The 24852-nt window shown below is 30.2% G+C and overlaps 1 protein-coding gene across 8 annotated transcripts in view; it reads right to left on the bottom strand.

Annotated features, from left to right (window-relative positions):
* The window catches only part of LOC136989478 (aldehyde dehydrogenase, dimeric NADP-preferring-like), a 38062-nt gene extending 14000 nt beyond the window's left edge, over window positions 1-24062 (bottom strand). Inside the window, exons 1-6 of one of the 8 annotated variants that reach the window (XM_067287641.1) lie at window positions 24015-24062; window positions 6888-6931; window positions 6672-6815; window positions 6504-6599; window positions 3465-3686; window positions 324-487 (exon numbers count right to left, since the gene is read on the bottom strand). In XM_067287641.1, the coding sequence (XP_067143742.1) occupies window positions 324-487; window positions 3465-3686; window positions 6504-6599; window positions 6672-6815; window positions 6888-6908 (647 nt within the window). In that variant the 5' untranslated portion in view covers window positions 6909-6931; window positions 24015-24062. Of the gene's footprint in view, window positions 1-323; window positions 488-3464; window positions 3687-6503; window positions 6600-6671; window positions 6816-6887; window positions 6932-10693; window positions 10728-12906; window positions 12927-13472; window positions 13495-22594; window positions 22698-23835; window positions 23890-23983 lie in introns of those variants that run through there. The other 7 variants (XM_067287643.1, XM_067287637.1, XM_067287642.1 and 4 more) reach the window with 7 other exon arrangements.
* Window positions 24063-24852: the final 790 nt, after the last annotated feature.

The raw sequence follows: 24852 nt of genomic DNA, 5'->3' as shown, positions 1-24852 counted from the left end.
CACTACACACTATTTCAATTAAAGACAAATTATAACCAATCTATTAGCTTTTTATTAGACTCTCTTTTAGTATGGTAGTGTCAGAACTTTTCAATTAGCATGCCAAGTCATAGATAAGCAAACCACAAATATTTTTTATATTCTATATATACAAAGCATAGGCCTATTTCTAATATTTGTAAGTGATGTGTTAAATATGTTTGTGAACTGGATTAATGTGTGCCAGTGGATGGATTTGGCCTCAGAGCCTGTAGTTTGGGCACATTATCAAAACCATGCACGTTTTAAAGTAGATTTTAACTAGAAATAAAAAAACCAAATACCTTTTTCCACCTAATTCTAATGTAACTGGAGTTAAATTTTTAGCTGCAGCCTGATATATAATTTTTCCAACAGTTGTGGATCCGGTAAAAAAGATATAATCAAACTTTTCCTTCAGCAGTTCAGTAGTTTCTGGAACACCCCCTTTTACAACTTGATAGCAATCCTTAAAAGAAATTAATGTAAATTATTGAACAATTATAATTGCTCATCACTTAAATAGTTTAAATATTTAAGTGATGAGCAATTATAATTCAATGCAAGTACATTTTTGGTTATTTGATTCTCAATTAATTCCTTTTTTTATCAGAAGATCAAAAATTATTTAAACTTAATGGCATATAAAGTTTATTTTGAAGATTTCATTGTAAATACCAGTGGCATGCTGTCATTGGAAGCGGTGGAAGCACCACTTCCCTTGTATTTTCTAAAATTAAAATATGAAAATTTATATGTACTTTGAATTAATTAAAATTAATATTTTATTATAACTGCATTATGTATCATATTACAAATTTCTATACTACATGTAAAAATCGATAAGATTGCTATTGTATATTCGAATATCAGTGGCGGAATGAAAGCACTGTATTGTCGAAACCAGGTCAGCTTCCAAGCAGCCAAATTATAGGCATTGGCACATGCACTTTACAGAGCACCAACCTCACACTGTTTAGCTGGTGAATAAAATTTGTCTTTCCACTTTTTTTCCCAAGACTACAGATATTCAAGTACAAAGTAACTGGTTTCAACTTATTTCTACTAAGAAGTAGTTAAATAATTAAAAGATTAGGGAATTAGGGACATAAATAAAACCCTGCTGGAAGAGCCGGAATTGATATAATCCTTGACAATCAAGGACACCTTGCACTCGGTTAACATTCTGAATAACCAAAATGCCATGTATTAACATAAGAAGAAAAAAAAAGAGGCAGTTTCTCGTCTATTTTGCCAAGATGTAACCCTGCCACTTCAGACTTTGTCTGTTGGTGTCGGCAACATGGTCTGTCGCACCACCTTTCAGACTTGTCAACACCACTGTCCCAGGGCCACCTTTGATAGAAGATCAAAGAACCTCATCGATGCCCAGGACGTCTGAACAGCTGATTGTCCTAAAGCATACTATTCTGTACATAGTGTATGTTTATTTTATGTTAAAATAAACGGTTTTTGTTAGATACTTGTCGTCTTTGTCTCCTCGCCACTACTCGCATACGAATGGACCCTACACCATTACTGACAAGCAATTAATTGATTGCCCTGGAAGTTGGCTTCTTACAAAACACGGCTTCCCTATCATCAAATGTCACGGCACGCCACTGGTAAATACAGACCTGAAGATAAGACAGTAAAGATGAAAAATATTAGGGACACTGCTGGACTCTAATATTTTCACGCTTTACACCTATACTGTTATGATACAGTAGAATCATGTTCTAAAAAATCTCTTCAGAATAGCATACTTTTAAATTTTCCCCATTCCAGCCTCCATAGGATCTCACAAAAATATTTTAGTTGTACAAACATATTTACAATTAACTTTCAGTTTAATGTCCTTTTTTCTGTCAGTCCCCCAGCAATAGAATTCCTACAATTTTCACTTCACTATAACAATTTTGTTACTTTATCTTCATTGCTATTGTCTTCCAACTGGTAAACAATTGTATCCAAGAAAGATGGATGATCTCAGAACTAACTAATGAGTTGCAACTGTACTAAACTCGATAACAGCCACAACTTGTCATGGTCACAGATGTAAGGATGGCTATTTATACCACTTAATTTTATTATTTATCTTATTCTTCATTTAAGACACAAGGGTAAGACGGCACGGAGGAATATCTGAAAAGAGAAGTGTCACAGAGTTCCTGGTATCAGAAACTACAGTGTAGGAAAAACATGATTCAAGCACAAATCAATGACTTCAGAACTAAACTACACTAATACATTATCACATTGATATTATAATAAATAACATATATAAAACATCTTTGTTTCATATATGGATTTCTTACTTAGCTATTTAACTTCTTTAATACAAGGGCTATTTTTTAAATAAGGTCCGTTTGTGAATGAAAGTAAGAATAATGCGCAATCACGGCAGTATGCATACACTTCTGCTCCGAGCAAGCTTGGCGCGCGTTTTGACGCCATTTGCAGCCATATCGTCTGTCTGTATGCTGAGCTGTAGAAGTTTAAAATGTTTAAGAAAATTGAGTCTCCCGCCAACTGTGAGATACAATCTGTTATTCGATTCTTGAATGCAAGAAACTTGGCAGCAGCAGAAATTCACCGTCAGATTTGTGAAGTTTACGGTGATAATGCTACGAGTGACAGTAAAGTTCGAAAATGGGTAAGAATGTTCAAGGATGGGCGAGTTAATGTGCATGATGAGCCATGCCCTGGCCGACGTTCTCTGATTTCTGAAGATTTGATTCGTGATGTGGATAACAAAATTCGAGAGGACCGACGATTCACGATTTCAACGTTATCAATTGAATTTCCACAGATTTCAAGATCAGTTTTGTGTACCATTGTTTTGGAGAAACTGAATTATCGAAAATTGTTTTCTCGGTGCGTTCCAAGACTGCTTTCTGACGATCACAAAACAAAAAGATTAAACAGTACTTTATCGTTTTGACTCGATACGATCATCCACACAGTCCAGACCTTGCACCCAGTGATTTTCACTTGTTTCGATACTTAAAGGAGTTCCTTGGTGGTCAACATTTCAACGACGAAGAAGAAGTGAAAACTGCAGTCGTGGATTGGGCTTCTCGACAGGTGGCAGATTTCTTTGAAGTCGGAATTCAAAAAATTGTTGAGCGGTATGACAAATGTTTAAACAAAATGGAAATTATGTAGAAAAGTAGATAAAAGTATGTAGAATATGGAAAAAAATATATTTTAATGATATTTACAGTATTTTTCTTCTTATTAAAAAACGGACCTTATTTAAAAAATAGCCTTCGTAATAATTTAGATACACTTTTTCTTTACAACAAACTTTCATTTTAACAAAAATTTTTGTAGGTCCCCTCGAGTACTTCACAATATTCTAGCATTCCAATAAAACAATGTAGTCAGTTTATAAAAAATTGGAAATTAGTATTAATCCTGTCAACCAATGCTATAAAATTTACCTGATGTAAATATTTTGGAAGTAGTTCTGCTAATACTTCTGCAGCATTTTCTGATATTTCTGATGGTTTAATAACTGCACAATTTCCAGCAGAAATTACTCCAACTAAAGGTACAAGTGATAACTGTACAGGATAATTCCAAGGTCCTATAATTAATACTACTCCAAATGGTTCAGAATGTATAAAACTGTCATCCATAAGCAGGACGAGATTCTTTTCAGTCTGTAAACAAAATAAAACAATTTATAAAAAGTTTTGAAATTATGAAAATTAAAATATTCAAATGAAAAAGTAAATTAAGAAAAAGTATTGCTCCAAAAAGATATACTTACAAACCATTAATATTACATTTCTCTAATTTTCCGATTTTTAGAAAAATTTTCAGCCATTACTGACGTGTTTATTTCAAAATTATCGATATGTAAATTTTAAAATTTGCTACAGGATTTCCCCACATAAAATTGGACCTCCTTAAATGACACAGCATTTATTATGCAAGTTTCCAAGTTTAATTTATTCACAAAAAAATATTTTGTGAATAAAACTAAATTTTCAAAGAGTTTCTTTAATTTTACTTTCATATATCTTATTTCTTTCCAATACGAAGATTACAATAATTTAGTCAATCAGTGAGTGCAGACACCATTTATTCGTCTCTGAAGCTCGCACTAAAATCAAGTACAATACTACACCAAAGTATTAAGATAAAAATTACATACAGTATGATATATGATAATGGTATGTGGTTTGTAACAAGTTTGAGACCCACATAATTTAGTAATAAAAATATCATTTGTCATATAAAATTGTATATTTAGCAATTCATAGATACTGAAGTGTTCTTTAATATTTATGAAGATATACAGTATTTATAAGCTTCATTCATTGGCAATTTATAAGGTAGGGCTATTTAGAGGTACTAAGTTTGATTAAGGTTTGACTATTTTTAAATTTTCAGATATATAAGATGTCTTATTTTTGTTTCTAACTAAAACTGAATGATAGTTTTATTCTTCACTTATCTAAAAGAAATGTAGTTATAAATTAAACTCCATTTGTATGATAAATTATCACCACATATGACAATATTTTTAGGATTTTTATCATGTATTTTTCTAGTCTTTAAAATTTTATACATCAATTTAGTCCATTGAATATTTGTGCATTTTACCAGTGTAGTAATTTTTATTCTGATCAGTAAACTGTTATAATAGAAAAAAAATTTCACTTATTTTTTGAATTTAAAAATCATACTAAATTAAACTAAATATCTAAATGCAAGACTTTTTGGTTTATTATTATTAAAATTTTTCCTAAATTGAACCAAATCACCACATATCCAATGCAGACTTTTTTGGGTCATATGTTTAGTTATTTAGTAATCAATACAGTATTTGAGTTTTTTTATTTTTGACTAATGTGATGGGTGTTCACAGAAAATTTTCCAGGAGGGACAAAGCTTGGAGACAAATAGTTATTGGGTTGTTCGGAAAGTAATTTCGTTTTTTCCATAGAAAAATAAACGCAACATTCTTATAATAAATAAATATTTTATTAAATTATATATTGACCATTTTGGTCAAATACCTGTTGTCATTGTTTCTGGTAGTAGCATGATCTCACATTCATAAAAATTTTGATTGTTGTTTACAAAAAACTGATCCAAGTGATTTTTGACAGTCAAGTAAATGTCTTACAGTTAAAAAAAATTTGTATAGACCGGAACAAGTAATAATCTAAGTGTGCCCGATCTGGCAAATGTGGTTGGTGTGATAACACATTCCATCTAAGCTATAACAGTTTCTGACCAGTAACCAAACTTGTGTGAAATTTGGCATTATCATGGTAAAACACTACACTTTGTTCCTTGATCAATTCTGGCCTTTTCTGTTTGATGATATTACTGAATTTGTTTACTCGATGGCAGTACACTTTTGAATCAATTGTTAAATTGTCTGGTGAAAGCTCAAAAACAAACTTCTTTAAAATCCTACCATAGAGAGCATCTCTAATAACATGTGGAACTCATATCGAGCTTTGAAATGAAACCAATTTGTTTTAAGTAATAATAAACAGTTCAATTTAACAGATTTAATCTCTTAGTGATTTCATGTGTTGTTATACAGCAGATTGCTTCAATCAGTACCTTTATTTTGTTTTCATTGGCTTCAAATGGCCATCCAGAATGTGGTGTATCTTTGATATTAAAATTGCCAGAACGCAATTTTGTAAACCAGTTTTGGCACTGTCTTTCTTCTCTCAGCACATCTTCTCCAAACATGTACCACAATTTTTTTCTTGTTTGATTTTGATTTTTTTAGTTATAAAAAAGCAAAATACGCCGAAAATGATGCTTTCGATTTTCCAAATTTGATGGGACACCCAGGAAAAAAAAACAGTTGTACAGAATCAAACAAAATTTTTTACAAATAAGCCTTAAAATGTCAGCTGTCGAAGTATATAATGTCAATGTGGTTTATAATAAAATTGGATGGTAAAAATACACTCAATTCCTCTAGTAATAAAAAAATGAAATTACTTAAATTTACTGATGTATTTAATTTTTGGGGCTTTTCCCCCCACAAGTAGATTATAAATTACAGTACTGCACCTATACAAAAAGAGAAAGTGTCTCATGGTTGAGGGTGTAATGTTACATATCTTATTCAGTTTTGCAATTATAATTTCTGAAATTTTTTACTCAATTCTAGGAAGGAGCAAGTGCCCCATTTGCCCCCTCTGTGAATGTCCATGTTCTTGTCAACACAAAGATAGTATTTTAATCGTATCCAAATATGAGTTTGGCCAGGCCTATAATGGAAATGGCCAGGTGATGAGGGATGGGGTCCAATATCTTCAAAATAGACCACCCATAAGAAGTTTGATTGCAGGCAGTCAGCTGATCCCCTCACCACTTTAGTCATCCAGCCATCAAGTATTTGGGCTTTAGTAAATATATTCATGTATGGAAATTGGGTCTTTCATTAAGCTGATCATCATTTTTTTTTAAATAACATTAGAGGCATTTTTAGTACTTACAGATTGTGGTTTCACCCATTCAGTCAAGTTATAAATAGCCCCTCGAATTTCATTTTTCAAATATTCCAATTCAGTAAGTCTAATTTCAATTTTCGACTAGAAAAAAAAAGACATTTATTAGTCTTTATATCATTAAAAAAATCATTTATTAATCATTAAATTTAGTACTTTTTTTAAATCTCTTTTAACAGCCTCTATTAACTTTTCCTCGTTTTCTTCACAAAGTTTAAGAAGTGATTCGAGTTGCTGTAATCTAAATTTGACCGGTTTCGTTACACCACTAGCAAATGCCTTCCGAGCCGTCTGTAAAACCTGCAATTTAAAAAGAAAATTAATAGCATAATTTTTTCTTAAATATCCATGCTTTTAATTAAACTGACATACCTTAAAATACTCTGTTGGCATTTTAATTTTCTTCTGTATTAAACCTGAAATATTAAATTATTAAATTTAATATAATTATTTTGATTAAGTCAAAAATAGCATAAATGTAATGAAAAGCATTGCTTTGATCTACATCAGGTAAGAATACTCATTAGAGGACTGATTAAGCCCAAAAGTAAAATCGTATTTTCTATATAAATATATTAAACAACCTGAATCCATATATATATATACACAACTGCCTTAAATATTTAAGGCAATAAGTATTTAAGGGTCCAATGAATTGCATGTGTCCAACAAATGAGTGAAGGACCTATAATATATAAGGCCATCTGCAATATTACTGCTATTAATTTTAGCAATGTTGACTCCCTCCCTACAGCACAGAAGTCTTTCTTTGAACTACAAGTCTTATTATCCTCTCCTTCCCCTCTTTACACATACATGGCAATCCCAGTTATTTCAGCAGCTGGGGGATTAGTTTGCCTGATAATGCCCAAAAAATCAACAACTGCACAAGTAAACTGGAACTATACATGAACAGAATAACACCTAAACACAGTGTTTAGGTGTTATTTTGTTCCTGATGATGCCCATTAAACACAGATGAAAACATTAGCACTTATTAAAAAATTGCTGGTTTTTAGGTTTTATGACTAGTTTTAATAAAAATAGGTAACTAAGCAACCATCTTGTGCTGAGAATACTAATTAGAAACCAACTTTAAAATTTTAATTAAATAATTTAGAACATTTTGGAATAAAAGATTGGCCAAATGGCATAGAATTGCATCTTGGAAAATGATTCCATTAGTCAAAGGACCATCATACTTTTCCCATTTTTTTACACACTCATATCTCTTGCATTAGATTACCAGATAAAGTATTTTGGCAACAATTTATCATTACTTAAAATGATATTAACAGGATAACAAGTGGATGGGGCACAAGTGATCCACATGTTTCAGTTTAATTGTTCTGTGGATCGATAACTGAGAATTGCTGATCTTTAGAGATTAACTCAACTTCTGATTATTGTGCAGAAGTTGTGAGCTCAAAAAACGAAAAAACCTCGGCATTTGAATTCAGAATTTTGCTATAAAAATCAAACTACATAAATAGCAAAAATAGATGATTTTTTTCTTAATTTCCAAACTTTTTAACAAACACTTTAATAACAGATTAAAATAAATATTTGTAGTTAAAAAACACAACTTTTGGAGTTTTCACAATTTATCCCTTTCACACTATAGGAAGGGTGACTCAATTGAGCATCTTTGATAAATGAGATCTAACCTGAACTGAAGCTTAGATGACCCTTTGTGCCAACTAATCTATGGCTTCAAGCAAATGGTTGACTAATTCAAACTATTGTTAATCATGTCAAAAGCAATCACTTAGACCTTGGTAAAGGAAACTAGGCCATTGCTTAAGTTTGAACTTTGTGTCTTTACTTTAACTGGCCTATTGTGTTAGCTTATATTTCTAGTGTGAAAAGGATAAACTAAAGACTCCAAAATTTGTGTTTATCTTCAAATTACAAATACCGTTTTAGCAAATTTCCACCCCGATACCAAAGATCTACCAGATTTTTATTGGGCTATATTAAGGCTAAGTAATAATCCAAAATAAAGCAATTTGAGAAATTTAATCCAAAACAAAATGAGAAATTTAATAATTATAATTATAAATAAATTAATGGTAGATTAACTGCCTACCTCTAACCAAATTGCTTTGTATCCATGTCAATTAGCCATAATATAGCATGATAAAATTGGGCAGATCATTTGGTATTAGTAACTTATGTGGTTGTTACTCCATCCTGATTTTTATTGTTACACTTTTTAAACTATACTGACACTAAAAACTTAATAATTTTACACATAAAGCACAAAAAAAGCCTAAAATAGAAGATGGACTTTGTTGTGATCTTGAACACCTGTGATCGAAAAGGACCCAAAAGAAGACAGCAAAATTTTTCCTTGTCTTCTAAATATTTAACATCTTGCAATAAATTTCTATCCTGTTTTTTATTGTTATACAAGTAACGAATATACTAAGTAAAAAGAAATGAAACTATTGTTATTTTTTATTTTCAAATCCGTCATCTTTAATTTAATATAATTAATTCATTTTCAAATAAATTTAAAGCTGCTGCTTTTGTTAATTCCAAATGAATGATAATAATCTATCTATTTATTAAAAGGAAAAGCTTTAGATAATAAATAATGATTATTTTTGTCTTATCAAGTTCTGCCTTTTCTCTATGTATAATTAATGAGATTTATGGAATAGGAAAAAAATAATAAATTTACTAATTACTTCATGCAAGTTTTTCCTTAAACAAATTCTAATAGTTCTAATAGTAGCATTAAATTTTTTAAGCTAATTTTAATTGTGAATAATTGTTTCCTAAATTATAATCCTAAATCTATATGCCATAATATTAACATATAAAATTAATACATCTTAAATATTTCAAAATATAAAATCTTTTTTATAAATTTTAGAGAATATAACTTCATTTAATGATAATATATTTCATCTTTCAAAACAAAAAATCCAGCAATGAGTTGCTTAACTTTCCTAGCAACATTTAAAATTTGTGGTTGTGCCATCTGTTATGATATTTTATTAAATAAACTTTTATATTTTTAATTGTTATAAAATGGCAAAAAGCTTAATTTTGAGAACAGGGACAAGTTTTATTTTAAAAAAATTGTAAATGTTAATAACATGTAAAATTGTCATTAAGTCTGATCCTACTCAAGATATGATATGTGACCACCTCTTTATCACCCCCACCCTGTCAACCTTTAACCATCAAAACTTAATAGTATCGATTCCCCTAATAAACAAACCTCCCTGAAAATTTCAGAATTGTGATAAAAAGCACATGAGTTCTTAAGCTTCAAAGAGGGGAACAAAATTGTGTCCCCCCACACACTAACAACCATACAGAAAACCCCTCAAATTTTTTTGCATTTCTTGACATTTCAAGGTCCAGAATCCAAAAATAGAAATCTTAAGAGGGAGGTCATTGTTTGACCAATTGTCATACTTTCCCAGCTCTGTTATATATAACAACTGAGGACCAGTGGCGTAGCGTAGTGGGGCGGCAGGGGCGGCACTTATAGGAGGCGGCAAAATTTCACAATACATAATTATATCTTGTAAAAATACTTAAATAAGGGGGCGGCTGACACCCACGCTACGCCACTGCTGAGGACTTCATATATAACTTATCATACAGGAACACTTTTTGATGGAAAAAGTGTCCCTGTATGAAAAGTTCCCTATGCTTAATTCCAAAGAACGTACAAGAATGCTACTATTTTAAAATTGTTGCAATTATTCATTCTCGGATAATAATTATGTTAATTATTATCCAAAGTAAAGTGCATTAAACGTCAAAAAACTAAGTTTCACACTTGTCCATCATAATTTCTTAACGTGTGCACCTCATGTCACACGACCAACAGATACTCAAATGTAAAGTAGCTTATTGCTGGATATTAGCAGCATTGTATCTTAATTATAACTTAGTAACATCCAGTTTCAAATGTGACATAGTTATTCTTGAATACTTGCCATGGCACATCCATCGTCATTCCTCCCATAGCAGCCGTAATTCTACAGCCCCTGAAAATTATTCATGTTGCACAGCAATGAGAGATTCCAACTTTGCAAACTGCAGAACACAAAATGCCTTCTCTGTTGCAGTCTCTCCATTTTTGTTTATAACATTTCCTAGAGGTAGTAGACAAGAAATTTAAATGCAGATGGAGATGAAACTCTGACACTTACTGTATTGACTGATGTACATCTCACAATTGTCAGATAATTAACATAACTGTTTTATATTATTGTACAGTTTTTATTATATATTACAGTAAAACCTGGGTAAGCCAGAATCACACATACAAAACATGTTTCCCAGTTTGGCAGGTCTGTGTCTTATTCAGGTTCTATTTTGAACAGGTTTTACTTAATGTAATTTAGTAGACATTAATTTAAAATTATTATTCATTATCTTCATTCAGTATTCACAGCTGTATACCAGGACAGACGTATGAATTAACATAAATGAAGGTCATTTGAGAAAATTATCCTTAAATTTATTAATAGAATATTCATTTATGAAGAACGTTTTCTAATCACAATGGTATTAAAACATGGTATGATATTATTTCATAATTTTCATTTGTTTTCTTTACAATCATATCTTTCATAACAGAATACATAAATCTAATTTTTCAAGTTAATAAGGAAATAAAAATTTTACTTCTGTTTAATAACTCTCTCTTCAAAACCAAAATATATAAATGAGATTAGTCAGTTTGTTGGAGTGCAACCTATGAGAATCAGGACTGGTACTGTTTGGCTGCAAGGCTTTCATTGCAAACAGATACTTATCCTTCTCAGGTGAGCAAGATACCAGACCAAAGCCTTCTTCCCTTAAGAAAATGCAACTAAATTATTTGTATTCAAAGAATGTGCTGAAAAATGCTCTCAGTTTATCTTCAACCTTTTTTCATTTCCCTTTTACTTAGTTTTCTGAAGACAACCCACCAAGAGCCAGTTGAAGAACATTCCATATAATGCAAATGTAATTCATGAAAAGGACATGTAACATATATATAACAATAAAATGCAATAATCATTCCATATTTGGTTCCTAAATTATAGGGAAGGTGGATGTCAATTTAAAGATTGCAAGTAGATGCCGAATACAGAAGTATCAACTCTGATGAGAGTGATAGAGGAGAGAGACATGGTAGACCTTTATCGACAATGGATCGATAATGACAACCTACCTAACCATCTGCCTTCAAACTATGTTAAGATTAAGGTCATGAAAAATAAAGTTTTGCAATTTATCTTTAAATAACAAACAAGAAGAAATATTAAAATTAACACCCTCCTCTCAATTTCCAGCATTCACTGATTGAAAATGAATGTTTTTGGCTACATTCAGTGGCCCGTGTCAGGTTAAGCAGATTCTATATTTAACGTATAATGCTTAACCTGATGCAGGCTACTGCATGTAGCCAAAAAACATTCGTTTTTAATCAGTGAATGTTGAAAATTGAGAGGAAGGTGTTAATTTTAGTGTTTACAAAATAGTTCCACCTTTAGAATTAACAAACAAGAAATATAGAATTTGTAATAGTGCTTTAACATATGTTTTTAATAAGTAAGAATTCCTCAATGTCTGAATTGAATGAAAGCAATATAAAATTATAAAATCCACAAACCTCAGAATAAGTCCAGCAAGAACCAAATATCACTTTTCAAAGGCTTTTGGCCTACTCCAGAGTCCTTCATTCTAACATTGCAGAAGAAAGCCTTCAGGGTAGGCCAAAAATGTTCAAAAAGTGATACCTGGTTCCTGTTGGACTTATTCTGAGGTTTATGATCCTATAATTTTATACTGTTTTTAATAAGAAAAATCAAAATTGATATCCTTTTCCAGGGACAAATTCATTTCGTATTATATTTTGTTTTGTATCTGTCAATATCTCAGAAATTAGACTGAGGTCCCAAAAGTGCTTAAAATAGCCCCAATTTTATCTCTTACTATTCAATAGATATAGTAATACTACAGTTCATATTGTAAATGTCTCATTATTTGAATATTTCAATTACAAATCATTGCAAATCTTTCGATGCATTAACAAACCAATCTTTAAATACAATATTTTTATATATAATATATAATACAATATATAATTGTACAATACAATAAATATAATATATAAAACAAAATGGAGAATCTCCATTTTCTAATCAAATAAAAACAAAGTAAATAATGAAGCTCATTTGAAAATTAAAAAAAAAATTAAATTTCTTAAACAAGTTCAGCTGTACACTAAATAATTTTTAACCTTTATTCATAAAAAATAAAAACTATTTTTATTCAAACAATAAACATGAATAAAAATACTTCTAATTCAAATAAACGGTTGACTAAATACGAAAACTCAACAGACTATAATAGGAATGAATTAATCATTTACCTATCAAAAGATCTTGAACTGTAAGTAGGGACGTTGCAGATTTTTGGATACATTTTAAATTATGGCAATGTGCCTAAGTCGTTAAAATATTTCACAACGAATTTGATTAGCTCAATTGCAACATGTTACATTTCAGTAAATTTTTACATTACATTTAATTATTATTTATATTTTTATTTACTATAATTATATATTTTTAACTTCTTTAATATATTAAAATCAAATGCTAAAATATCTTCATTATTTGTAATTCCAGAGAACTTAATCGAATAAATCTATACTTTTCTTGAAAAATGTATTGTCTAATAAACAGGGTAATTATAGATAAATAACCGGATTCAATTTCTTTAAATTTACTTTCAAATTCAAGTAAAAATATTAGGAGAAATAAAGTTTGGATGATGACTATTGTTTTATAAATATTTATTTAGTTAATAAGATATATAAATAACATTTTAACAATATTTACACATCTTAACAACTAAATAAAGCAATTTTGTAATAACAGCTTTAATAAATGCACTATTTAAAAGAAACTCATTCTTCAGTTTTACATCTATCTTTACCTTAGTTGTCCTTGAATTGTCTACAAAAGAAGGAAATGTAATTAGAAAAAAAAAAAAACTACACACAGGTAATTGCAAAGTATTTTTTTATAAACATTAAACTATCATTTTTATTAAACTGAATTAAACTGCTAAAATGAATTTAAATTGTAAAATATTATTAAGAAATCACTAAAAATAATTATATTAACTACATACAACCAATTTCTGATATTAAATTCTTTTTTGAAACAACAATATGCATTATTTAAAATACAGGTGCTCCCCTACTTGCAAACAGATTAGTTCCTGAGGTATTGTTTTAAGTTGAAAATTAACTTAAAAAGTACATCCGTATACAGAATAACCATGTATTGTTGGTGTTTGATTTGTCTTCAATGTACTTAATAGAATACATTATGCTCATTTACCTGCTTGCTACAGCTTAGTAGCAGGTGTTTCAAACATGGTTTTTTTATCTAATGCCCTTAGTTTTATAATGTTGAGTTTAATTTTAACGGTAATAGGGTGACACTTCTTGCATTTACCTCCACTGCTAGATTTACTATCATGTTTTTTATGCATATTTGAAACACCAATCGTAAAAGTTTATAAAAATTGCAAACAATAGCAAAAAAACTCACTCCATCATTACCAACTTTAATGTCACCTCACCAGCGGCAATGGAACATTAGAATTCGTGCAAAAACAAAAAAATAAAAATAGATCAATATTAATTATTAAAACTTTATTATTTATTACTGGCTAAAGACTGACTTTGGCACCATCCCATGACTGGCAATAGAACTTTAGAATTCATGCAAAATTTAAATTTTAGACATACGGTCAAATTGTTTGCAAGTCTGAAAGTTCATAAGTTGAATGTTTGTAAGTAGAGAAGCTCCTGTATATATTCCACTAGCAATCTAAAGTTTGTAATGATCATATAAAAAATGTTCGTCTTTTAAAAATGCTATTTTACTATTTATAAAGTGCTGTTTTCTGTCTTTTCTTTAACCATGTTTATTGCTCAATTATACCTTCCATCTTGGTATAATTTGTCTCTTAAATACTTGTAATGTTACATACTGTAAGTTGTACATTTTCCATTTTTACAGTACTCTATTCTTTCCTTATGCAGTTTGTTTTTCCCACATAAAAACAAATAATCTATACATGCTTATAGTGAAGTGCATTTGAAAGATTATGCAGAAGTTAGGCAAAGTCACTGCAAAGTGTCTGTAGGTAGTTGATTCTAATGTCTTCACTACAGAACTTATTAGTTGCTTGTTAAAATAACTATAAAATATTGTTTTCTGGCTAAACTTTATAGTTTAATAAATACAAAATTCTATTCACATATTGTTTCTGGAAAACATCCAGAACTTCATCTATTGGTGCCACCAAAGTGACATTAGAATTGCAAGAAATCTCCAAATTATGACAGAATTCCGTCAATTTGGGACTACTTGAATTTTCCATCTGGAAAAAGCAGCATTGTATAAAGTTAATTTCAAGTGAGCAATTGAAAAATGTGAATATACACATTATTGTTTATTATCCATTGCAGTATTAAATTTAACATTTAATAATTATAACATGTAGTTAGTGTTTAGATTCGAAAAGTTTATTTTATATATATATATATATATATTATAGAACTAATGTATAGTTTTAGCCATGGCAAGTAAGGATGAATGCATTCAGTTATATATCTTCTTATACCTTTTTATGCATTTATGATTCCTAACCCTTTGTACATCTTTTCAAAAGTTAAACTAATAGGTGAGATCAAATGACCTTGAAACTACTATCTAGAACACTTCCTCCTTGTCTTCCCTTTCCCAGGCCCATTTTCTAAAAATACTTTTATTTTATTACTTAGCACATATTTAAAATTATTATTTAACTGTATATGAACTTTTGATAAGAACCAGAAATCATGTTATTTGAATTCAAAAATTTTTCCCTGTAAGGAGTTAGATAGATGACGAAATGACTGTTGCTAACAGGAAAAGAAGGATGTACAGTGCTTGCTAACAGAAAAAGTATTATGTACAGGGGTAAGAGACTACTAATTTGAGGTGGAGAGCATATATTTTAAATTAAATAAATTTAAAAACACATGATTAAAAATTGCAGTCCAGCATTGTGACAATGTCACAATAAATAATTGCTCATTATTATTGTAGTTTATTAATTAATGACTAAAAGCTAACAGCTGAAAGTAGGGATCTGCCAAAATATCTTTCATAAAAGGGTCCACAACTTTTCAAAGTTTTGGAATTACTGTTCTACATTATCGACAGTCTTAAGTGATCAAAATACAAAACAAGGGATTACATAAACAAATTTTTGTTCATTTCTTTAATATTTCTAACAATTTTTATTGATTTTTGCTTCTTAATTAAAACACACAACTTCTTTTAATATTTTCTTTATTTTTATATTATGAAAACACAATGCAATATCTAAATGATTTTTTATCTGCTTTAACATTATTAGACCTCCTTTCATAATGAGTTTGTTACATTATTTAGAGCAAATCTAGCTTAAATTATATACATATACCCTCTTCTAATTAATGTTAAACAACATTTTGATTTATTTGTTCTGAAATTCAAATAAACAGGTTACAAGTATATACATTAAAGTTTGCTGTTAGTTATATAGTTACAAGTAGACTCTGAAGATAAGAAAAAAATCCACAAATAAATCCAACAATGTCTTAAACTGGAGTTGATATACGCGAATCAGAATTGATGGAGGGCTTTAAAAACAGTAAAATTTAACAGAAATTCAGGGCAACAAATTTTATGCATAAGTGTTTTGCTTGTCTCTCTGGCAACTACTACCGTCAGATGATAGAACTGCTTTCTGACAATCCAAGACAGGAATACATAGAATTCTCTAATAACTCAATTATCAAAATTACTTAGAATTCCATGATTTCAATAAATCTACAAACTTTATAATTGCAATATAAGGTCTACATTTGAAAATTTTAAATGCATGTAGAGGTTTATTATTTATGACCATTTTATATAATTCACAGTGAAAGGATTTTATAACTTTTGCACAATTGTCATGTAGAAAGACTACTGCTTAGTAAAACAGCTTAACTCTTTGAACACAAGATTGGCCAAAATTGCCTTAATATATTCGTGTCAAAATCAGTTAAAGGCAAAGTTGCTTGACTGGTTTTGCTTTACAAATCCTCCACCACAAAACATTAATCTGACGGGTAAAAAGAATTTTGTATCCGGTATATAGGAAGAATAACTTTTCAGAGTTTAAAGAGTTAAGCAAACCAACGATAGTCCATTTCAAATGAAATGAACCTATATCCTTTGTTTATTTGACAACCAAATGACCAAGCAGTTAAAGTGGCAGCCTACCATTCTGGGAGACCTGAAATTTGATCCAGATAAATCATAAAACTAGGAATTTAAGGGATTGGTCTGTCCAGATATGTCAGGCCTGTCCTTCACCATCCAGCTGTCCCATTATGGTCTGGCCAAATTCATAATAGACTTGCTAAAAAAGGACCTCTTAGTAATCACAGGGCAATGTTAGACAACTAGAAAGTGATCAAAATATGGCAGATAAAGGAAATAAAGAAACAAAATATAATTTATTTATAATATATTCATTAGAAATTGATATACAATGGATTTGTGAATTTATGAAAAATGGGAAATGAACATCTCAAATATTAAAATCCCTACAATTTTAGGTTGCCATAGTTAGGATCTGCTCTTGACCTGAACCTAAAATTGTAGAGTATAATGAGAAAAACAGTAAGTACAGTAAGACCCTGCTTAATGGGGGGGATGTGTTCCTAGATGACAAAGTGCTAAATGAAACAGCATTAAATGAGGTCATTTTAACACTGAGTAAATAGGGAAAGGGGAACACGCGACCAAAGATAAAATTGAAGTAAAATTTGTTTATTAAGTTATTATATTAATTTGCATTATAATATATGTTAAATAACACAAACATATGCACATAGAAATCTAAAGTTCATTTTTTGCAATGAAGGTCCTGGCTCTTCTGAAATTCTTGATTTTTTTGCTATGAAGTCATATACTGTCACTTGTCACTTCCTTTTCTTTCATTAAGCAAATGTCAGTAGCAGGAGATTGCATCCAAAACACCTCATCTTGCTTTTGCACTCCTTTCAAAATCCGGATCATTCGCTACAATTTGGTCAATGATTTCAGTTACTGTTACCAAACTTTTACTAAGGAAATCTGTAGAGAAATTCTTTGAGTTTGTTCACAATCTAGATTGAAATGCTCAGTGCAAACGGGGTATAAGGCTCTAGTTTAGTAGTATTACAGAGTATAATACGTATATTTTGATATATATTTTTAAAAAAACAAAACCACTGAGAAATGTTCCGTGTGTTTAACAAGGTTCAGAAAACTGAAAATTTTAACAATGGGTTCGGCCGAACCTGTGCAAACCCGCTGAATATCACCCCTGGTTAGGAGTATACCAGACCAAGAGATCTCCTTGACAGATTGGTTTATTATCAATGCTTATTTAGTTTAAACACATCGTATTTATCCCCAATTTTGCCATTACCAATGGCTTCTTTTGTTGTGGATCCTATTTTAGACCTTCCCATCTCTGATTCAGAGGTGAATACAGTGATTCAAAAGATGCAAATCCGCTCTGCTCCTGGGGTAGACAATGTTTCACCGTCTTTAATTGTCTACTCTAGGACTACTTTGGTTCCTTATTTGGTTAAGTTATTTAACCGGGTTTATGACACTGCTAAAGTTCCGGAATTGTGGTTGGAGGTAAAAATTAAGGTTATCCATAAAAAAGATCCAATAGACGAGCCTGCTAACTTTCGCCCAATATTGTTGCTACCTTTAGTTAGAAAAATTTTCACATCTATTTTAGTAAATAGATTGAGTATATGGCTTAGAAAGCAGAACTTGATTCAACCAGTGCAATTCGCTTTCCAACCTCGAAAGAGCATTTGAGCAATATTCTGATTCTCCACTCCATTTGTAGACAACTTTCAAAGAAAAGACGTTTACTTGCTGTCTTTATAGACTACGTAAAAGACTGATATTGTCATTTTGAAGATTTTGTTATCAAAATAAAGAATGCTTGGGATTTCAGACAAGTTTATTGATATAATTCAACGTTTATTTTCAGGACCAAAAGCAAGGATTTCCATTAGTGCTGGGTTTACTGATGCTTTTTCATTAGAAAAGGGTTTACCACAAGGTGATTCCTTAAGTCCAATACTGTTAATTTGCTATGTAAATGATATGGTAAAAGCTTTTGATGATTTAAGTAAAGATTCCATCTCCTTGGGTGATTATGATGTCCACTTACTTCAATTTGCTGACAATACATGATCTTATCCACTACCCAAAGGAAATTGGACAAGTTATTTAATTAATCTTCTACTTTGGGTTTGCATATAAATTTATTCAAGTCGATAATAATAACTTTTAGACATGGTGGAAGGCCGAGAAAGGCTGATAAGTTTTTTGTAAATGGAAGAGTAATTAGTATTGTTAATGAATTACATATTTGGGGATCCATCTCTCAGCTACTGGCTCGTTCCTAAATTATACTTCTTATGTTAAAGGTAAAGCATTTTCTAAAATAAATATCTTGAGAAGGGTTAAGAACAGATGTATGGCTTTGTGTAAGAAACTAGCAGCTTCTCTATTTACTTCAAGTTGGTCTTATGGTCTGCCATTTTGGAAGCCTTTTTGTTTTGATGACATCAACTCTATTGAACTGATGTTCTATCGCAGTCTTTTTGGTCTTGAGAGGTCGACCCCATTATACGCAATTAGATCTGAATTGGGCCTTGAGTTTCCCTGGAAACATTTTGTTAAATTAACCTTAAACTTTTTGAGAAACATAATTTCTGACCTATCCTCTTTGGAATACAAGGCTTATCTAACCTTGAAGTAGTTTTCATTGACCAGATCACTAAATTATAGTTCGTTCACAAAACTGGAGAGTCTTTTTAATAGAATAGGTATCTCACTTTCTTTAATAGATTCATCCTCAAAAGTTTTAAAATATTATAAAAATACAATTTTACAGAGTTTGACAATCTTTTCCTGAGAGAAGAAGGTGACAGGGTTCTCAAGGCTAAGTATCATTCATGGTACTCAGGAATATTAGACAACAACCAGTGTTTTTACATCTATTATTACCAGCTACCATTTATAGTTAAAAAAAAATGATCATCCAGATTTGCCTTAACAAGTTTTGTTTAACGTGGAAGCACTTGTGTATTGATCTATGTTCATCAGAAATATGTCCTTATTGCAATAATGGAAATGCAACTTTGAACCACTATATGTTTGACTGTGAGGAATTTAAGCATTTGTGTCTATCAACATTTTCTAATAAAGTTATCTGTACTAATAATGTTATTTATAATGATCAGACTGATAGAATTCATAAACTATTCAACAACAACTCACTTGAGTCTATTTGGTGTAAATATAATTTATTAATCAAAGTAATTAATGTTATCCCTCCTCCTAAAAATTAATTTTATGTATGGAGTTTTTAAATAAATAATGATTAAACATTTACACTGATAAATAAATGTTGTAGTTTGTGTAAAATCAAACTTTTAGTTTTACAAAATTATAAAATTTTCAACAACCAAAAGTTTGATAACACAGGGAATGAATCAATCCTCTCGTCAGGATACTTCTGTTTCCATAGAGCCTGGGTTACAAAAGGTAGAAACAGGATATCCCACCACTCTCCGTTAAAGTTGCACCACAGTCTCATATCACTTCACAATGCAATTTATAATTTAAAACACTCCTATATAAAAATGATGTTAGCATTATATATTATTTGAACCATATACTAAAAATTTTAAAACAAATAATAAGATTAATACCAAACGAACCAAACGATTGGCAGATTATATTGGGCTATAATTAAAGCTCAATATAATCCAGAAATCATTTGGCATTAACCTTAAAGATCAGGTTAATTGGTGTTTATATATATATATAAACAGTAAGACAACATACAACAGTTTAAAATGTAAGCAAATGAATAGCCTCTCTCAAAAATAGCCAGATGGCATTTTCAAATGATTCATTTGTATGCTGGTTTATTTCACAGGTGTACATCAAATTTTGATGGCTTGTAAAATATAATTTAGTTGATTTTTTCATTATTTCATATTTTTCTGGTAACAACAGAAAAACAAGAAGAAATTATTGGAAGAAAAATAAAACTGTACCATTTACTTCTCAGTAAGAAGTCTGTTTCTACTCAAACATTTTAAGTAAGTGGGTTAAAGGCATATGAACTATATTATATTAGATAAACAATTATATAAATTTAATCTAACATATTTTTAAAATTAAAATTAATTCCATATTTATGGTAAAATTTGATGGCTTGCAAGTTAAACATCTCTGAGTAATATATTAAATTATAGTTTAAAAAATGAATTTTAAATCATTTTCTTTACATTATCAATACTGTATATGAAAATAAAAGTACAGTAGAGCATCAATTATCCGACTCAATTGGGGACTGGGGTTGGTCGGATAACCGAAAAGTATGAAAAAATACATTATTAGTATAGTGTATTAGGCCTGGTTTAAATACTAGTCTCCCTTTCATGGTCTAGCCAGTGCTGTCAGCTAAAACATGCAAAAATTTAACAAAAATAATATTAAAGTAGCCAAGACATAACCAAATATTGTAGCGCCACATCACTAGCGGACATTTGAATTTGCCGACTAGAACGCGGTCGGTTAATCGGGGGTCGGATAATCGATGCTCTACTGTACTTTTATTAATAAGATACACATTATTATTATTAAAGCTGTCTTTTCATTCTGCTAATTCTAACAATAATTTTCATCTTATGATTTCCTTATTGAATTAAAGTAAGAAATAATTTAGTTCCTGTAAAAAAGATTTAATTTTTACAGTAATTAAACTGTTTTTCTCCTTCATTTCTCATTTTTTGACCTGAATATTTTAAGTGCATGTTTTTTCCACAGCCTAAGTTTTATGAGCTTGGTTAGGTATATTATTGGAACAGCTAGCAAGGGATGAGGCTAACATATCTAGGACAGACCAGTGGATTCTTCAATCTGCTCAGATTCAATCCCAGGCTAGCACTTTTACTTCTTCAGCTCTGCCCTGTATTGAGTTCTGTTTAATTCTATTCCCCAGAATAAATACAACATGACATTAATAATTAAAACTTAATACATATACTTTTTAACAAAAAAGAATAAAACAATTTTATTACACACAGTGCAACTGCAATTCAATGCTTAATAAGGTCAATTGTGCAATAAGGTATTTCCTATAACGTGTTCTATTTATGTTTTTCTATTATTTATATTTTAAAAATGTGAACTGTGTTGACATCTATTAAGTAACTATACTATATTCTATTCAGGCTCATTTTACATACTGCAATTTTTTCTATTATTTTATTTTCTTTTATGTATTGTGTATCAAACTTTTGCAAAATTTTATATTTTCAAAACATCTCAATATATCATAGAGTATAGTCTTGTGGTTTTAATATTTTAATCAAATTTAGTTTTGAGTATATATAAATGTAATCTCTAAATACACAATCTTATCTCATATTTATAGAAGACATCATCTACAAAGACCAAACAATCTGCTGGATTATATCATTCTATAATATGGCTATTATGATAATAATCTAATATTCAATAATTTTGTCTAGAGGAAAACAGCAGATCATTTGGCCTTACTCAAGTTAATGGATGTTCATATTCTCTAGATAACAGTACTACTGACAATTTAAAAACAAACATATTTTATTATTTTGTGTTAACCAAACATATCAAATTTTAGCTTACTAGAATACTGTTTAAATATAAACAGGAAATATTCCCTGCAAAGTCATAAGGAAACTTAAGCTAAATTTAATGCTAAAAAAAATTTCAAATATGACATTGATTTATTAATAGTTAATTTATGAACTTACATTAATTTGTAAAAAGAATCATTACAAAAAATGTTTAACATTATTTAGGAACTACTTATAAAAGAAAATACACACTACCACACTATATATATTTTAAAAATCATTAGCATGATTTAAATGATCTGTAGTTAGTTACATAGAACTAGGCCTTGCATTTTAATTTATTTTATCTGTTTGTGTTTCCTGTTTTAACTATCACAGGCTGCAATTCCAGGAGGACTGAACTCCCGGGTAATGTCCCAACTTTCAGCAATAAAATGAGGTCACCGCTGAAACAAAAAATTGTGAAAAACTAGTACAGTATGAAGGAATCATAACAATTCTATGTTTATAATATTGATTATCAATAATGTAAGAAATACATATCTTAAACAGACCACAAAGAAAATTAAACGCACAAAGATGATACAAAGATTGTATGCTAGCTACCACTACAAAAAGTCATTGAAATTATGTATGTTTCTAAAAAAAAAAAACACAAAATTCAAAAAATTTATGAAGTTATTTTATATTAATAGCATATAAACATGCAAATAGATTCTTGCTATTAAATGATGATGTATACAGTTAGCATGATGTACAAAATGCAAAGAAATAAATTTGTATGACATCTTTGCACTTAATCTGTACAATTAAATTAATATGTACTGTACATAATAAAAATAACAAAAATAGAAAATTGGAAAATATCGATCATGCTAGACCAATCAATCAATCACTCAACAGCTGTTGGCATGACAAAGAAAAAAAACCAGAAAAAAATAGCTTAAATCTTTTCATTTCTGAATATCTTAGAAACTGAATTTAAACATGTGCTATAATTTGCAATATTTCCAACTATAACAAGATATAATATAATATACACTTTATTAGATACAGTCAATATTGGCAAGATGCAGTCTGTTTCTTGTCAGAATGAAATAAAAAGATAAGATGTAGAAATATGTTACAACTAAAACCAAGATAAGGTAATCTAAGTTTGAAATCACAATAAGCTATTGAGCTATTCTTTTAGCAGGAAGAATAAGACCAATTGATTACTCTATCAATCAATATTTTTCCAGCTGAACAAACAATTGTCAATTGGAGCTCCAAACTAGGAGGCCAGGACCCTAGCAGAGCAGTAGACCATGCCCGTCGGTTCCTTTGACTTTTTCATTCCTATGGGCACGGTCCACAGCTCTGATATCTCACTGCCTTATTCAGAACTGCAATTGAACTCATCTTCAACAACCATAAATGGATGTACAGTACTTCTTATATATTCTTCCAATGCTGTATCATATACAGTCAATTGAGTACAAGCTGCATGAATAACGTAATCTTTCCAAAAATTATAGTTTTATGTTCACAACTACCACGTGTTCAGAATTGTACTTTCCCTATTGATAATTTCTGTTTCCAACGTATTCTGTGTCCTTTTAAACATATTTGACTAAATTTTTGATGATAATATTATGGGTATAAGTTTATAAAATATACATATGTATTAAAAAGAAAAAAAATATATCAATTGCTAACTTACATTTGGTTATTGGGATTTGTAAACAACTCACCTTACAAGTAGAACAGCTTATCATGCCGTCTCCCGTCACACGACAAGATTTATAAGTTGCAGCACCGCCTAGTGGTTAAATAATTACTGATTTCCTTCCATTTAGATGTTTATGGTTTCGGGTCACCTTGCCGGAAAGGAAAAATTTTATTAATGTTAGCTTGTTTCTGACATCTTTATTTATTTATTTTTAAGGAAACAAATGTTTACTATGTTACATATTGTTTTATGAATCGTTTATGTGCCTATTTTTATAATTAAACTGCAAACATCGAAACGGCACTTAGATCTCTGTAATTTGAAATTTTTGACATCATTAATAATAGTAAGTGAGCGCCGAGCAGTCAAGGTGGCAGCCTACCGTTCTGGGGACCCGGATTCGAATCCGGACGGATCGAAAAATCCCCAGGAATTTTTCGGGGATGGTCCGACCGGATATGTCGGCTCCCGTCCCTCACCACCCGGCCGCTCCATTGTGAGCCTGGCCGAACTCTTAATGGGCTTGCTAAAAGCTCTTAGTGCTCACAGGGTGAAAAAAGTTAAAAAGAAAAAAACAATTATATTAAAACATTTAAATTATCCATTTTATAACAAAAAAAATTGTAGTAAACTTCGTTTATTTACTTGCGCACTTTTGACGTAAAAAATGTACAGATGATCGAGGATTAATAATTATCTATCATTTTATATTAACATTGTAAGGAACCAAGTCCGAGCGTTATTTTTATTTTACTTTTATTTTGCTTATTATTCTATTTTTGTTTGGGGCTTATGTTTTGTTAGGACGAAGGTTTCCTCACCATTCACCTTAAGTATTTAAAAAGAGAAGAAATAAAACC

Source organism: Centruroides vittatus, unplaced genomic scaffold (assembly GCF_030686945.1).
Source record: "Centruroides vittatus isolate TY-2023 unplaced genomic scaffold, ASM3068694v2 scaffold_576, whole genome shotgun sequence".
NCBI classification, from domain to species: Eukaryota; Metazoa; Arthropoda; class Arachnida; order Scorpiones; family Buthidae; genus Centruroides; species Centruroides vittatus.
This window is presented reverse-complemented; position numbering and strand designations above follow the sequence as displayed.